Source organism: Chrysoperla carnea, chromosome 2 (genome assembly GCF_905475395.1).
Source record: "Chrysoperla carnea chromosome 2, inChrCarn1.1, whole genome shotgun sequence".
In the NCBI taxonomy this organism is placed as follows: domain Eukaryota; kingdom Metazoa; phylum Arthropoda; class Insecta; order Neuroptera; family Chrysopidae; genus Chrysoperla; species Chrysoperla carnea.
In genome coordinates this window covers 70257609-70276259 of record NC_058338.1, presented here as the reverse complement: position 1 = coordinate 70276259, position 18651 = coordinate 70257609, and the positions used below count along the sequence as shown (strand labels likewise).

At 29.4% G+C, this 18651-nt stretch overlaps 2 protein-coding genes across 2 annotated transcripts; both read right to left on the bottom strand.

Moving 5' to 3' along the window:
* Window positions 1-2295: 2295 nt before the first annotated feature.
* LOC123292475 lies at window positions 2296-2993 on the bottom strand. The gene is made up of 2 exons (XM_044873154.1): window positions 2947-2993; window positions 2296-2862 (listed from the first exon to the last, which is right to left on the bottom strand). Exons 1-2 carry the CDS (start codon window positions 2962-2964, stop codon window positions 2395-2397), a joined length of 486 nt encoding a protein of 161 aa, XP_044729089.1. The 5' UTR covers window positions 2965-2993; the 3' UTR covers window positions 2296-2394.
* A 1681-nt stretch (window positions 2994-4674) lies between these two features.
* LOC123292890 lies at window positions 4675-17319 on the bottom strand. Its single transcript, XM_044873603.1, has 5 exons — window positions 17055-17319; window positions 13480-13647; window positions 6384-6599; window positions 5880-6064; window positions 4675-5369 (listed from the first exon to the last, which is right to left on the bottom strand). The coding sequence occupies exons 1-5, from the start codon at window positions 17317-17319 to the stop codon at window positions 5259-5261; spliced, it is 945 nt and encodes a 314-aa protein (XP_044729538.1). The 3' UTR covers window positions 4675-5258.
* Between the last annotated feature and the right edge of the window lie 1332 nt (window positions 17320-18651).

The window sequence follows — 18651 nt, the reverse complement described above, 5'->3', positions numbered from 1 at the left end:
GAATTTATAGTTCATTTTTCAGCCACCAGCCGCGCTGTCGTCGGTAAGTAGTATATTAGCGCACAACAGCCCGCATTTAATGAGACAACTTAGCGATCCCAGCGCCTCACTTATTTTGTCCATATTTTGGGGACAATATTTTCTATTGCGATCGTTCTCCTTCTTTATAAGGTGTGTTATAAACATACACATATTCACTGTGTATTTTCCACTCTTTTTAGCATATATATATTTAATATGTGCATATCGGTAATCATGTGAAAAATGACTCATCTCTTGGAGAACTTCGTAAAAAATTACTCGCTTCGATCAATTGAAGCTTTTTAACAGGGACAATTCATTTTTAGATTCATGTTTTTCCCAACAAATTGTATATATTTATTTTACTTCATTATTCAATGTGATAAAAGAATTGCAAAATTGTGATTTCAAAGGTTTTGGTTTTATTTGTTGAATAATAAAAATTAATGGAAGTGTTTCCATTGGTGGGCTCTAATGCAGCCCATGCCGTCACTTACCTACTTTAATAATGTTTTGAAAACTTTTATACTGTTTTCAAGTTTAGTTAAATTTGGCAACTTAAAATGGATATCAAACTTTATGTAAAGAGGTTGTTGCGCTTAGCTTCATATCGTGAAGTACATAATACTCGAATAAAGAAAAATATGAAACAGTTTTAAATAACAATTATGGAAGAATATCTATTATTTACAAAGCTTAAATGGACCTAGAAATATTCATAAGACATATTATAATATCTTTACATGTATTTACTGGCCGTGTCTGCTACCATCCTAACGATCCCGCACGGTCCTCATCTCTAAAATGGAAGTTTTTGGTGTTTTGGGTCAAGTTTCTACTCATGAAGAACTATTAAAATTCATATTTTTGCTCCCTCCATAGTAGTATAAAAATGAGGACTCTACCTCACTTGAAGGTCTTCTGAGGTCATTGACCTAGATTGGAGATGCATTGACCTAGAAATGAACGACCTTGAGTGCATTGACCTAGTTTTGGATGCACTTTTTGGGGGATGCATTTTTTTTTTGGATGCACTTTTGTGAATGCGCTTTTGAGGATGCACTTTTGAGATCATTGAACTCTGATGACGTATTGTTTCAACAATGGATGTACTTCAACAATGAGAACAACCTTCTCATTCGGTAGCCGTCGTCCAATTGAAGTATGAAGTGCTGATGTAAGTATAGAAATACACTTTTTTTAAAAAAACAAGAGTAAGCAGCGAGATTTGAACGCAGGTCCATATGAATGGAAGTCTATTACGCTATCCACTAGACCACGGAAGCATGTGTCTGTATAGTCAAAAAAGTTTAATATATGAAACACAATTAATCTAATATATTGTAATGGAAAAATTTTGATATGCTAATTTACATATAACATTAAGTGATTTTGAATATATGAAATTTTATTGCAAAAACAGGTTTAAAAAATTCGTTATTTCTAAACAGGTAACTACTATTTATAGATGTGTTAAACAACCATAGCACGTTAACATATTTAAAATTTTGTCAATTGATGGTTATGTGATGTAGATAATTAAATATTCAAAGCAGGTGTTTTAAAAAAAAAAAATACTTATTCTGTTAAAATTAATGAAAATTGATTTTATTATAAAATATTATATATGATTTTTTTAATAATAAAAATTTTTAATTATTAACATTACTTGTTGAACACCCACATAAATCCGATCCATTCCAATGAAATCCTCATAAGCATCCATAGGAGACTTAATTTTCTTCAACAACCAAATACCTAGATTATTTGAAAATTTTTAAGTTTATATTTCTTGCCTTACATACATTAATAAGACATGTTAATATCATAACTCCTTTATAGAATATAAAAAATTTACCTAATCCCAAGATGTGATGACTTCCACATCCTTAAATAATTTCTGAAGGAGGATTCTCTCGGTCTCCCCACCCACGTAAATCCTCCCCGCGTTCTCATAGGAGAGAATAGTTCTTACTATTCTCACCATCTCTGCTAGCGTCACCTCATTTGCCCATCTACCATTCCACTTCAACCTCCAATAGTTTGAAATATATAAATGCTCTTTTGCATCACCATTCTTATAAATCACCACTTCCTTGATTTGGTTATTTAAAATAACCAATTTTAAAGAAATTTTTACCATTTTAACTTGTTTTAAAATTTTAACTTGTGTTAAAGATGCTCAGGTGGTAAAAATATTCAAGCTTATATACCCTAATATTCGTGGATGAATACATTTTTTCTACAAATCTTTTTATCAAAAAGCTTAATTACCTATAAAAATATCCGCTCAAAAAAACTAGAACCATGAGAGTGTTTTTCAGTTAAATATGATATCTGGGATTGTTATGTAAGAATAAAAAAAAAATTCCATTAGATATAAAAATGAGAAAAATAAATTTTTTTTTGTCGGTATTTTCTTTTCTCGTTGGTAGCAGGTTTCTTATATATTTTTCGATGACGAAGCCTTGCAGGTTTATAAACAAATGCTTTACTTTGCGATATTAATTGCTTAGAAGGAGCAGATGTTGAAGGATCGGATGATGATGGATTATCTTTAAAATGATTGGCTCTTGGTTGATTTGAATTGTCTTTAAATTGATCAATAGAATGTCCAAATGAAGACGGATTTAAGTATGCCTCCAATTCTGAAAGCAAAGTATCGATTGATAAGGATGGGTTAAACTCTGCATTTAAATCCTGTGTCAAGTAATCATCCAAGTTTAGGGAAGGGAGGGAAACATTGCTAATTACACGTGGATAATTTTCTTCCATTTTCTTAGCCATCATATATAAATATTGATTGGTGATTTCACAATCTAAATCATCAATATTTAAATCCTATTAAAATAATAGAAATATATATATAAAAATTAAAAAAAAAAATAATAAAAGAAATAGAAAAATAATTATATAAAAACTTACCTCAATTATATTCTCCATTTTGTAGCACTAAACCTTTTAAAAGCAATTCACAACTAATTCTAAGACAAACTTTTTCTACTTATTTATATCCTTTTTTTATGATAATCTCTCCATTTCAATAACATGTTCCTCATACACCTGCTTTTCAGATATAATATCTAATAAAAAAAATTTTTAACATCTCTCGCTAATGAGGTAGTTTATATACAAGATTAATTTTGCTAAATATTTTTGAATATATTCCATATAATGGTATAGCAACCTTGAAAATTTCATTTCTCCCGTGATATGTTGATGTAAGGTTATTAACATGCCAAACACTTTTTAAATTTATTGATTTTGCTAATTTGCATATAGTATCAATTAAAATATTATTTTTCTCATTTTTATATCTAATGGAATTTTTTTTTTATTCTTACATAACAATCCCAGATATCATATTTAACTGAAAAACACTCTCATGGTTCTAGTTTTTTTGAGCGGATATTTTTATAGTTAATTAAGCTTTTTGATAAAAAGATTTGTAGAAAAAATGTATTCATCCACGAATATTAGGGTATATAAGCTTGAATATTTTTACCACCTGAGCATCTTTAACACAAGTTAAAATTTTAAAACAAGTTAAAATGGTAAAAATTTCTTTAAAATTGGTTATTTTAAATAACCAAATCAAGGAAGTGGTGATTTATAAGAATGGTGATGCAAAAGAGCATTTATATATTTCAAACTATTGGAGGTTGAAGTGGAATGGTAGATGGGCAAATGAGGTGACGCTAGCAGAGATGGTGAGAATAGTAAGAACTATTCTCTCCTATGAGAACGCGGGGAGGATTTACGTGGGTGGGGAGACCGAGAGAATCCTCCTTCAGAAATTATTTAAGGATGTGGAAGTCATCACATCTTGGGATTAGGTAAATTTTTTATATTCTATAAAGGAGTTATGATATTAACATGTCTTATTAATGTATGTAAGGCAAGAAATATAAACTTAAAAATTTTCAAATAATCTAGGTATTTGGTTGTTGAAGAAAATTAAGTCTCCTATGGATGCTTATGAGGATTTCATTGGAATGGATCGGATTTATGTGGGTGTTCAACAAGTAATGTTAATAATTAAAAATTTTTATTATTAAAAAAATCATATATAATATTTTATAATAAAATCAATTTTCATTAATTTTAACAGAATAAGTATTTTTTTTTTTTAAAACACCTGCTTTGAATATTTAATTATCTACATCACATAACCATCAATTGACAAAATTTTAAATATGTTAACGTGCTATGGTTGTTTAACACATCTATAAATAGTAGTTACCTGTTTAGAAATAACGAATTTTTTAAACCTGTTTTTGCAATAAAATTTCATATATTCAAAATCACTTAATGTTATATGTAAATTAGCATATCAAAATTTTTCCATTACAATATATTAGATTAATTGTGTTTCATATATTAAACTTTTTTGACTATACAGACACATGCTTCCGTGGTCTAGTGGATAGCGTAATAGACTTCCATTCATATGGACCTGCGTTCAAATCTCGCTGCTTACTCTTGTTTTTTTAAAAAAAGTGTATTTCTATACTTACATCAGCACTTCATACTTCAATTGGACGACGGCTACCGAATGAGAAGGTTGTTCTCATTGTTGAAGTACATCCATTGTTGAAACAATACGTCATCAGAGTTCAATGATCTCAAAAGTGCATCCTCAAAAGCGCATTCACAAAAGTGCATCCAAAAAAAAAATGCATCCCCCAAAAAGTGCATCCAAAACTAGGTCAATGCACTCAAGGTCGTTCATTTCTAGGTCAATGCATCTCCAATCTAGGTCAATGACCTCAGAAGACCTTCAAGTGAGGTAGAGTCCTCATTTTTATACTACTCTCCATTTAGCTCGAATTTTATCGATTAGCATCATTGCTATGTCACGGGCTTTTGAATTGAAAATTAATTTGAATAAATAGTTCGACACCATCTAACAAACAGTTGAATCTATGGATATATTTACTGATTCACTAACGTGGCAACAAACACGGCTTATACGATATTTGATACATTCTGGCTATTAAATTATGAGACATAATTAAATTAATACCCCAGTCTCATGGCTGAATCAATTTGTCTAAAAATAAATTACAAATTTGTCGTTTACTATTAATAGATATTATTAATATAAGATTACCTAAAACGGTAAGTATTATTAAACCATCCAAGGTTTGAAAATAAAATTTCAAAAACGTGAATATGTGGACCAAATTGTTCCAGCCATATTACTCAACAGATATTAAATTGACACGATTAAAGTATTAATATCTTTGATTTCTTGTATGTGAAATAGATGCTGTTTCAGGTTTGATGCAAGACCATAGTCTGTGTGGATAAGTGTTTGGTAAAAGTTTTGCCACTTGTATTGAACCCTGAAAATGTAATAAATTGCTTTATTGCGTCACTCTCTCTGTTTTATAAATGAAACTGAATAATGCTAAAGACAGTTTCTTATTAGTAAATGATAATGTATGTACTTTCGTGAGGTTTTGATGTACAATAATGGAATTTCGAAACAAAGCTGAAGTTGATTCACCCTCGAATCATTGCACTTTTGTGAAGTATGTCTTCTTACTATGAACACCCATCGAAAAAAGATACTCTCAATAATGTTATTCAACAATTTTACGATGTATATCTTCGCCAGCGGGGTGAATATTGTTAAATTCTGGCTTCCCAAAGTTTTAATTTAAAGGATGCAGGACAAAGGAATCAGTATGGCTATTGATAGTCCGACCACTCTTCTTCTTTCTTGTGTCAATTTCTTTCAGAAAAATTAAACAAGTGGTGAAATTAATTCGGTTATTCGGTATCTGAGGCCCTTGTACTATTAATATATTTTTAAAATAGAAGAAAATTGTTTTATTAGTTTTTTTACTTACCAAAAACCGTTTCTTTCGACCTGGTTCCTGTCGAAAATAAACAAGTGCATCTAAAGGTGCGTCAATATGAGATTGAGGTTGCTCCACCCGTTGTTGTAATGAATGATACCTTCTTGGAAGACAATCTTGATCCAAACGAATGGTGCTTGTATTATAGTCAACAGATATTGCTAACCAAGTCCATGCTGCATAAAGAGAAGGGAAATTTTCAAATAATAAAAGTGTATACCACTTTACCCTGAATTTAACAAAGATCTTAAATAGTTGGGGAACTGATCTTCACATCTCTTTGCTTTTAGTATGAGGTTAGAAGTAAACATGAATGAGAAATATCGCTTTAATTTAAAAATATGATTTGATTGATAGCTATCCCATTACAAAACAAATAAAGCATTTTGAAGCTCTTAAAACATTTCTTGGTTTTATTTCATTTAATTCTACAATTGTGTTTACCTGAAACACACTGTAGCACTGTTAAATTAAATGAAATAGATAATGTCTTACCGGTTAATGGCCAAGCTTTATGATGTTGCTGTGTTATTGGCCAGTATACTTGATGTTGTTTGACATCGCTAGTAATCCGATAATGCAATATTAATTGCCCTGTACGTAGATTTGACGTTACTTGAAACCATGGTGACAGCCTTCCTGGTGGATTAACGGAGAGTAGTGAACCTAATGTTTTTCTCTGTTGTCTATAGATAAATATTAAAGTAAAACCTATAACAAAAGAATACGAGATCTTTTTTAATTGCAGCATACCTCTTTTAAAAATATGATATGGGCAAATTGGACAAAATCGTGAGTATTAAATGAAGTGAAAATTGTTTGGTTCGTTTTACCTGACCTTTAAAATATTGATAATGGTAAGTTTAGTAATTCCTTTATTACTAAACTTGTTCTTTCTTTAGGGTAATGACGATACAAAAAAATATGAAAAAAGTTTATTTAATGATTAGATTAATATTTTACGGAAGATATCCAGAATGGCTCCAAAATAAAAATTTCTCTCGAATAGGCAATCGCTCGGATTTTAGACAAATTTGTAATTTTCTCAATTTTTGAGAAGGGTATTCATGAAGAAATTTCGAAATGAATATCCATGAAAAAAATTGTTAGCCTCCGGTTTGGATAAAAACCATTTTCTTATTTTGACAATTAACAATTTCAAAAAATTGATTATTTTCATGCTTGGTCGAATAGATTCTAAAACTAATTTGAGAAAATTTCGAAAAACCGAGAAAATTAAAAAACCTATTTTTTAAAGAAATTTTAAATCATATACAAGAAGTGGGTTCCTTTCATGATTGACAAGTCGTTTCTGAGATATCAACTAAAATAGTATAACGAAATGCGAGATTCCAGAGGAATTTCAATCGATATCAAAATAAACCAGATTTTTCAGGTTCAATATAAGTCAACAAAAATAAAAGTCAAAGCAATAATTAATAATAAAAAATTATTATTCTTAAAAATACACATAAAAATTCTCAATACACCCCCCCCCCCCAAATTGGCTGACTCCGCGCTTGTTTAAAAAGTCAGTTGGGATACTTTGTTTTTAGTGCTTTAACCTATGCTTGCTGCGACTATACAAGTCAGCAAATAAATGTAAAAATTATCATGCATACTTTTAACTAAAAGGAAAATTCTCTGAAATGCATATGGAGTGCTATAATATGCTTATATGGTTATATGACCACAAATTTAATTAAAGAACATAAATTTGTCTTTTAAGTCTTTTAAGTTGAACATTTTTCATAAATTCTTTTTCTTACTGTGTAATAAAATTACATTTTCATACAATTTTATATTCCACTTTTTATTCAAATATTCTAAATGTTTATTTATAATAAAAATATAGGGTCTTTCAATAAGAATAATACTTTTTAAAATTTAAATAAAAACAAGTGAAAACAAACAATTGACTGAGTTAATTGTTGAAATTCCATGTATAGACAGTGTTGATTACTCTATTACATTATACATACATACATGTCACACATATATAACTGGTATTCCCATATAATACATACTATACAATTTACGCCTAATTTGCGCCCTCATGGGTAAACAGTTGCGAAAAAATGCTTCAAACAAAAGTTGTTTATTTTTTGATAAGGAACATTTTTTTACATTTAAACTTTTGTTCTATCTCTAACGGTTTACAGGATCCAATTGACCTATGTTGCTCATTTACTCACTTTTTCCGTCCTGAGTACGCTGTAAAAATTTCAGCTTGATATCTTTTTTCGTTTTTGAGTTATCTAGTTGACAGACGGCGGGCGGACGTACAAACATTCGGAAACTTAGTATACCTTGCATATTACATATATGCATCGTAAAACAAAACAATTAACGTTTCAAAGTAATTGTACTTTATTTTTTAGCTTAAACATAAATGTTATGCTCCCTGTAGGTTTTTAGCAAACCCGAATTTAAATGTCGAAGTTTTTTACACCAATAACTTCAATTAAACGTTTAATACTAATTTTTAGGCTTCCAATTGATTCATATCGTATTCAATTTTCAATTAAAGTAACTTCCGGCATAAAATTAGGTCTGATCTATTCGTTTGTGTTATTGTATCTCCTTATCGGGTACGCGACCCTAAACTCACATTTAAAACAGCTAAAAAAAATACTCTCGATCAATTTATCTGTCAACATAAAAAAAACTACCGTTTTTTAACTACGATGCTTCATCGATTCCTCAGGCCTGATCGATTCCTTAGTGTCATTTTAGCTCCTAAACGGATGATGTTCTTAGTTCTATATTTAAAGAAAAATTGCTCAGCCGTTTGAAGATCATCAACTCCTCCTTTTTGGTTTTTATCGGCCAACGGAACCCTAAAGTCACGTTTGAAACATAGCTATGAACACTCTCGCTCAAATTACCTTTCAAACAAACAAAAAAAAACAAAATCGGGACAACCGCTTTAGAACTATGATGCCAGAGATACACACGTTAAACTTTCAACACACTTCTTTGTAAGTCGGGGGTTAAAACAGCTCAATGCAGAGAAAATATTAACTTATTCATAGAAAATTATTCAAACTAGTCTCATTTTTTACCCGACTATGTGATGCAAAGGAGTGGTAATGCGTTTATTAGTCTTTATATGTGTGTTCCTTTGTAACACAGTAGAGGCCAATTTTCAGAAATTTTTAAGAATCATTAAAATCGGTTCACGCGTCTGGTCTCTAGGATGAAAATAGACGAACCATATTAAGGGGGTATCATTGAATAGGTTTTTTGACAATCCTAACTATAGAGTGTAAAATAAAGAATAAATTGGAAAATCAAAAAACCCGACTGTGGTAATTAAAAACTGAAAAGAAAAAACAAGACCAGTAGTTTACATAGCAAAATAGCCTTTGCAGTCAGGTAATTATTGGAAACCGGTCTAGAATTTAATGGGTCTCGACTGTTAAAGTCGCTATAAACAAGCTACTGGACTTGTTTTTTTAGTCTTTATTTAACGCAGTCGAATTTTTTGATTTTTTTAATTTATTAATTACATAAATTACAAGATAGTTTAAATGAAGTACCATTATGATTTAGAATGGAAGAGACGTGGTTAAGCAAGATTGTTCACAACAAAACTCAATATCTTAGCTTAAAAATAATGCATAATTTGTTACATAGACTTGTTTTTTCTTGAACAAAATTTTAAACAGTATCATTCTTATTGAAACACCCTGTACACATTATACGGAAATGCCAAATACTGAGCAGATTATTTGCTACGTCATGAAAAACTAAACTTTGTACAGCCGATGCCCAAAAAAGGTCCCAAACATAAATGACTTGGTTTTTGATATTCAGAGCTTCTAAATTAGTTTAAAAAATAAAAGGCTTATACGATAGCAGGTCCCAAAGTATCCCCTTTTCCCGCTTTTGGCTCGTAGTTGGTTGAAAAGTATAACAGCTGTGAAATTTTTTTATTTGATAGTGGTATGCAGCCTCATATACTTAAATGTAATGCAAAAAGTATAACTTTTAAAATTAAATTAAAAATATTGACATATTTCAACAATCATAAAATTATTATGAAAAAAGTTATCAAAATAAAATAATGTGAATTGGAAATATATATGGGCACAGCAGAGATTACCTCAATAAAAAGATTCAAAATGTGAACACATTAATTTTTGCTCAAAATGTTTCATTTAGGTAGTAGGCTAAATTTCATGAGTTGAAAAGTCGAGTCTTATTACTTTAGTTTTCTTTAATTATCTCAGAAAGTTTATTTGAAGAATTATATAAGCTCCTAAAAACATGAAAAGTTGGGTCATAAAACAACCACTTATACCTGCTTTCTTTTTATCACTACAATAAGAGTAAAGAGTTGTATATACAAAAGAATTCTTCCCCAAAAAGTGTGAGGGAAAAATAGTATCGATTTTGACGAAATTAAAACAAGCACTTGTAAAAGCTTAAGGGTTTTGTTTAATTAAACAAAAACAGGAATTTTTACAATTATATGAAGGTAATTTTGTTATGCATACAAAGTAGGTAGATGCTTATAAAGAAAACATTGAATCTATTTACACGGTAACAAAATACATTTATGTACATGAAAAAATGTAGAACTACACTCAAGGCCTATAATTAGATTAATTATACTTGAAAAGGAACGGAAAATTTAGAAAATTTGAATTTTGTATTCCTTTTCTTTATCTTTAATGTTGTTTATATAATAACAACAAAAATTGGAATTAATAGGCTAGGAGCTATTGCCTATTAAGGCCGATTTTTTTTGCATTTCATATCATTTGTTATAGGTATGGCGACCCTTTATTAATCGAGTTCCGTGATAATTGAAAGATAACTAAAGACAATGATAACAGTCACTTGCGAGTAAGTATTGTTTGATGTCATTCGCGAAAAACATCAACCCATATTTTTCCCAAAAATCCACAATAACTGGTCAAAATTGATTGATAAAAAAATTCAATTTTAGTCATTCAAATTACAACTGTTACCAAATCCCTAAAACTTCTTTCGATTATGCTTCGGCGACCATCGTTGTGGTTTAATGATTATAAATGTAACATGAATATAAATGTAACATGAAAATTTGATTCAGTGTCTCCAAGTCTATAAGGGAAGTTTATGTATATTGCCTTAGGAAAATATAACAATTGATCCGTTATATTGTGATACGTTTTTTTATGTTTTAATAAATCTTTGACATAGTGTATCTTTCGTAGCTTTGTAATATTGCCCAAAGCTACATTCATTCCAAGCTCAATGAAATAATTCCCGTACTATTAGTTAATTTTATTGAACATATAAAATGAAGTACATATTACAGAATATTCTAAGTTGAATAGTAATTACAAACTGTAACAGAGAAGATTCTTATTTCAAGTCATTTTTAATTAAAAAAGCACTAAACAAATAAAATAATTCAATTAAGTGCTTTTTAAATAAAAAATCAAATAAAAAAGATAAAATTAAATTAATACCAATGAAATAAAAGTGTCTTCTGTCTTCATGTCGTTTCAATTATACAAAATATAGAAGGATCATGTTCAGGTTGGTCTGTAGATTGATAATATTAATTAAATTAAATGATTAATTAAATTATATTTACATATCTAGATGGGAAAATATATATTTATTAAAAAGAAAAATTAAATTATCTCAAAGTTAAATATTTATTTTTTTCGAATGAAATATATAAATAAAGACTCTAATGATATTCCCACAGTTATAAAGAATATAATCATATAATCAGGGAATGTCGGTTATATTCCCCCAGTTTTTGTATCTTGAAATCAGTTTCTTAGAATTCAATAAACAGTCAAAAATTCAATTCTCCTGAAGTCTTGTCTAGTAACCCACCAAAATGTCACGTTCCACGGAAAACAAGCTCTTTAAAAATGTATATTTTTGGCTTTATTGCACGAGTTTAAGTGTGAACATTATTATCGCAGTAACCATTATACTTGAAAAAAAATCAAAAAATTATTATTTTCTATTTTGTGCATTATTTGTCGATTCTATTTTTGAAAAAAATTTTATATTTTGCTTTAGAGTGATATTAGGACGTATACCTTCTTATCTAATAAACAAAGTCGCTTACACGTAAAAGTATATTAAAATCTAGTGATCCGATTTTGAGGAAACGATTATGGGTTCACCTGGAGAGAACACCACCTTTTAAAAATTCAACATTCATACAAATAGGGTTGTAGATAAAAATTAAGTAGGTGAATAGCCAATCATTTCCTATTTTTAATCCCCGAACCAAAAAAAGGGATATTATAAGTTTAACCGCTATGTGTGTGCTATCTGTCTGTTTATCTGTGGTATCGTAGCGAATAAACGAATGAACCGATTTCGATTTTTTTGTTTCACTTGAAAGGCAATTTGATGGAGAGTGTTCTTAGCTATGTTTAAAGTGCGAGTTCAGGGTTCCATACCCGAAAAAAACTCAAAAATAAGCGATGGTATTCAAAATCGATTCAGCTTGAAGAAGGCTTTAAGGAGTAAGGTAATTTAATAAAGAGTATTCTCAAATTTGTTTTAAGTACGAGCTTAGGGTTCCGTACCCGAAAAATATGTCAAGTGTTTTTTAAATTTTGTAAATTGCACTTGTCTATGTTCAGGGGCGATTTTTTTTTTTTAAATTTATATGGTACCAAGTTTGAAGTACGGAAATTTGACTAATATTTGGTTTCTTTTACATACCGAATCGAATACAGGTAGTTTTTGCAAAACAAAGGATTTTTTGTATATAGGACTCTTTTATACATGCAAATTTTATCCAATTATAATAAACCAAACAAATAAACTTAGGTGCTTAATTTGGATCAAATTTTTATATTGGATTAAATTTAAAAATCGATACTTTGTATTTGGGGACGTCATGAAAAAAAACCCATTTTTCCATTAATAAACGCCACTTTTATCTAATTTTATAAAATCAATGCTATCTACATAACTTTGAATCATATTTTGCAAATTTTTCGATATATTTTACATACTGCGTCAAATTTAGATAACTACATGAACAGATATGAAACAGACTTTATTGTACAGACAGAAGTTTTGGAAAAACAATCATCACTGGTTTTTTCGTTTTTCTAGGAGTGTTAACATTGTATAAAAAAAATTCCCATGAAAATATTACGAAACAGTGGAAATTAGTTTTTTTTTTATTTGGTTAAATTAAAGGGTTATTAGTTAAAGGGTTGAATACGTTATAACTAATTATTTGAATTTCATCAAGCTTTTGGTAATTTTTACGTGATGTGTACGAAAAGACATGAAACAGACGTTGTTTCACAGAAGTTTTTGAAAAACATCTATCAATGTTTTTCTGAGAAAGTGTCAACATGTAGATAGGTATGAAGACATTCCTATGAATATATTATGAAAGAGTCAAAAGTTAATGAGATTCAACTTGGTTAAATTAAAGGGTTGAATACGTAATAATAAATGATCAAATTTAAATATTCTATACAATAAGGATCAAATGTTTATAAATAATTTAAATATTTTAGATGTGTTGTATGAAAAGCGGGTTGGTTGGTTGGCTGGATATATAAAATAAATTGTGTGCGTATTTTATTTTATTTAATCTTACCATTTTTACCACTGAGAATTGAAGTAATCGGTGTTGAATTTGACAAATGTACATTTCCATAAGGTAAACGAAATTTATATGCGGGTAGATCTTTGATCGGTCCTTCTGTTATTGAAACTCCAGGCGCTTTATGTGTAATGTTTAACAACTGTAGAATGTCAACCTCATCTAGAAAAAAGCAAAGATAAATATCGGAATGTGTTAAATGTATTTTATACACGTGTCAAGAAAATATTTATATCTTCTATTGATACTATACATAGACAAAGTGGTCGAGAAAAAGTGTTTATTACATATTTTTCACATAGAGTTCGAAAATTTATTTTGTAATTTTGATTGTGACTTCATTATATTAGTATTAAATCTGATAGTTCAAAAAGACTGGTCAATGTAGTAGGAATGAATAATTGGGATTAAATCGACTGCACTCAATCATTAGAAATGCTGGATACACGATAAAGTTCTTCTAGGAATAGTAAAAAAATATTACTATAAAGTTAACCATAAATTTTGAAGTTTTCAAGATATGTGACAAAAAATGAATTAACTAATGCATATTTCATCTCTGCTCATTTTGAAAAAAATAGTTTCCTGTTTTTTAGTCTTTGTCAAAATCTTGCAAAAGTTTCAAAAACATTGCGGACTTTTTAATTACAATCTTTTTTTAAAGTAACCAATTTTTAGTTTCAGGTATTACAGAGAAGATCGTTAAATATTTCTTCCGGAAAAAGAATTTAAGTCGGCATATATTCACCCTAAACACAATTACACCTATCTTCCCGACTAGAAATTTTCACGTGCTCCCATTTGGGACCCAGCTTGGTTGCCCAATTGGGACCCCAAATTGGGCTGTAACGCAGAAACTTATTTGGGGCCCGGTGGGGCTATCCCAATTGGTTCCCAATTGGGCAGTCCCTATAGGTTCCCGAATGTGCAAGCCCTATGGATTCCCAATCGAATAATCCCGGTCTGTTCCCGCTTAATTTACCTTATTGTAAATCATTTGCCCCTTGTTAATCAATACAATCATGATGTAGCCTATAGCTTCAAATTAAAAATAAACTGGAAATTACCAAGCAAATTTTTTTATTTATAAATTTATAAAAATACAATAGATTCAGTCAATAGAATGATCATTTTTTTAAACGAAGAAGACGATGGCCATCCCAATCTCGAGCACCTTGTATCACTGCTGTCATTGCCTTCAAAATTTCTTTATCGTCTAGTGGGTTTTCGGGACTGGAAGCTAGTTTTTTAATAAAGACATCTATAATAATTAAAAAAAAAAAATTATTAATGTAAGAACTATTTTTTTTAATAATTACAATATAACTTGTGATCGAAATTTTTACCTTGTATACTTGAATAAAAACTTCTGGTCCGTAGAAGTCCAAGTTCACATTTTACATAACCTCACTTTCAATTACACTCAAAAGTTCGTTACACATATGTCAAAATAATATAATTCAATTAAACGTAAATGCACTTAAAAAATTTTATGATATAGTATGATGCTGAATTTTTATAAATTAAAATAACAAAAAAAAACTATAAAAAATCACTTATTTTCGATTCATACTCGATTACTCGATCGTTTGTTAATCACAGTGTTTTTATTATGACAAATAAAAAACTTCTCGTAGCGCCATCTGTTGAAATGTTTTAAATAAATAAAACGCGGAAAATTCAAAAATGAAGAACTGATACTTTTGATTCAAATAGAAGGGAAATAGCAATAACAGAATAATATTAAGAGAAAAAAATAGATTATGTAAAAAACGAAAAGTTTATAAATACTCAAAGTACAGAGTTAAAAGTGAAGTAAAGCGTTTTGAATTAAAACTTTTTTAGGGAAATTATTTTTTTCTAAATTTATAACTATTTACTTACTATAAAAAAATAACTTAAACAAAAAAAATTAATTGAAAAATTATGATTGTTTTTAATAAAGTAGGAAATTTTTTAAATCAATTAACTGTACTAAGATTAAGAACATATATATTTGCTTTATTCAAAGCAATCAAATTTTTCAAAATCCGGTAAAAATAGAGTAAAGATTATTTAATTTTTACATCGGGCTATCCCAACGTGTTCCCAACCAGGTCCCACTCAAACAATTAAACCGTTGTGTTTATCATTTAATTTAATTTGGGCTTTCCCAATAGGTTACCAAATAGGCCCCAGTTGGGAAAAACTATTTAAAATCGCCTATTTTTACATTGGGCTATCCCAAAAGGTTCCCAATTGGATCCCAATTGGGATAGACCTATTTTAATTTAATTTGGGCTTTCCCAATAAGTTCCCAAATAGGCCCCAGTTGGGAAAAACTATTATAAAATCGCCTATTTTTACATTGGGCTATCCCAAAAGGTTCCCAATCGGATCCCAATTGGGATAGACCTATTGGGACATGCCCCAACAAATCCCAAGCGGGCCCCAATATAAGTACTGGGACAATTTCTAGTCGGGTTAGGATGAATTTGCGAAGTTCGATTATTTCAAAGCGATTTTTAATTACACATAATGATACTTTGAAGACACGAGACTAGAACTTATCAGTCGAATCTCTTAAAAAAGGACGATAACAAAATTTCGAAAGCCATCCTTTACGATTTTTTAATTTGTGTGAAAAAATATGTTCGCTTGCCTTATCAATATCAGTAGTAAAAAAAGTTGAGCACATGAGAGTTTATCCAGTTCAGCATAAGGACTTTTTTACTAAAAATAACGCAATTATAGATCAAAATTCGCATAAACGGTTTATCTTTAAGTGAGTTTATGGCCCGTATAAAAATAAACCTTATCTGGAAAAAAATTCTATCAAGGGAATTCTAAAACAAAACATTCGATGGAAACGTTGGAGATAAAAAATTAAAGTACTTCTTTAAATATTTGGTTGTTTTGTCCGTTTTAATGTCATGTGTTTTTGTAGCTCCGTATCTGAACAAATATTTATTCTACGGTGTCGTGGTATATACTGATCGATAGAGAATTTTATCTATACTACACTTTGGTGGTTTGAAACATATTGGAAAGGTTGAAATTTCGAAAAGTAGGTAGAAAATAACTTTCTGCAACCAGTCTAAATCATGACAACATAGTCATATTGTGAGGAAATCGTCGAAATATATCGGAAATTGCGTAAGCAGCAGTTGGCACTGATCATCAGAAGTGTTCCGAATCCTGATCTACGACAATGGCCGTCCGCAAGTTTCACAAATCACCATCCGAAAGTAAACGAATTGAGCGTCGAAGTTCTCCCTCACCCACTATGCTCCCCAGAACTCTTGCCGACCGATTATCAACTTTTCATGCACTTCGATAACTTTTAGACGGGAAAAACATCGAAAATCAAGATAAACCAAAAACGGCCTTTGCCTACTTCATCGAATCCCAAGCACCCAATTTTTATGCCGACGGAATTAAATGACTAATGTTACGCACTGATTCAAAAAACGCGTATTTCGATTAAATTGAATAAATTTTCACTGAAATATTACAGTTTATAGCAGACTCATAAAAACGGACAAAACTATTGAGCGACCTAATTATATAAAAAGATAAATGCTCATTACCTTTAAATGGTGTTTCCAATTTTCTTGGTACTAAAGATGCATCATCTTCTTCAATAATATTTCTATCAACGAAAATACCGGATGCAATATCATTTCCAAGAACATACAATGATGATGATGATAAAACTTTACTACCGCTATTTTGTTCTATATAATCACTATAATAACGATCTGCGGTAATTATATTCGGAAGTCCTACCGTTACATGTGACGGTATTATTGTACACAAAAATAATAAATTTGACACATATATTATCGAACACATATTATAATTTATAGAAATTTTTAACATTTTTATGATTTATTATTTTTTATTATTGCACTGCGCTATGAGTTGTTATCCATTAAAATCCGGTTTAAAAAAATTGATTTTTGTTTTTTAATGTTTTATTTTTTTCACGTTGATTCGTTCATTGTGATTAAATATTTGAAATAAAAGTTAATTTTCCGAATTGAAAAAATAATAATTTCTGTAAAAAAAATAGTTTTATTGTTATAGTTATTGTTATTGTATGTAATTCGAAAAATGTATAGAGACTTTCATTCAATCTGACTCTTCAAAGTTTCGCGTTCCTTCAAAAAATTGTATTCAGATATTTTTATGATCACTTTGATGTGATCGCTGTTTATGGTATCCATAAATACAAAAAATTAATTAAAGCAAAATTGAACAGTACGAAGTTAGCGCAAGGCAGACGGAACAAACAAAGTTCCTTGATCCTCTTAAAAACTTGTTTCAGGTTTACCAATCGAAAATCGATTTTTGACAAAATTGTGTTTGGCGCTTGAGGTCACAAATGCGAATTTGGACCAACATCATAAACAAGCCTGCAAAAATCAGAACTACCGGATTTGACGCAAGCTCTGAAATATCAAGTTACTGGACTAAAAACAATTTAAGTAAAATTATTTTTTAAAGGGCTTCATTTTACTGCATGTTTTTTAGTTTTATCTAAAAAATATAAGAAATACATAGAAATAGTCGCAAGAAAGGCTATAATCCTATTAAAATTTTTTTATACAAAACTTAAAAAAACTGAGTCCATCAAATTTCTCTTAAATTGTTTTTTATTTAGAAGGTATACATTGTTAAATGCGCATTAATTTTGCCCAACTTTAATGGAATCGTCCTTTTGTAATGATATAAAAATAAATGGTGAACAATAATAGTTTAACATAAGAAACAAGCTTTTGTAACTAACTGAACTAAAAGGTAGAAAATTATTTCTTTTAATTCAAAAAATTTTCTTAACGTAAAAAAACGTGGGATGCTTAGTTTCAATTATTGTAAATATTTTATAGACAGATATTGGTAAAAGTAAAGTCATTATAAAATATCTTAAAAAGCACTCACGCTTTTTTATGATAAAATGATTTTTTAATTTAAAGAAATTATTTTGTACTTTTTAGTTCAGCTAGTTACAAACGCGTGTTTTTTAGTTTTTTTAAACTATTATTTATTTTGTGATTTTTAGTTATTTATCAAAGATTCAGTAAAAATATGATGGAAGCGCAAATAAATGTATATATTTTCAGATATGGAAATCGTTATGCCTGAAAATCCTGATCAGGATAATCGAATAAACTTATTAAATTA

Bases quoted from the DNA above. Each gene is read 5' to 3' on its own strand.
- LOC123292890 (XM_044873603.1), bottom strand. From the start codon at position 17,319: ATGTGTTCGATAATATATGTGTCAAATTTATTATTTTTGTGTACAATA. The intron at 6,600-13,479 runs GTAAGATTAAAT...CTTTTGTTATAG, and splicing joins AATTCTCAGTGGTAAAAATG to GTTTTACTTTAATATTTATC. The intron at 5,370-5,879 runs GTAAGTAAAAAA...TTACATTTTCAG, and splicing joins GTCGAAAGAAACGGTTTTTG to GGTTCAATACAAGTGGCAAA.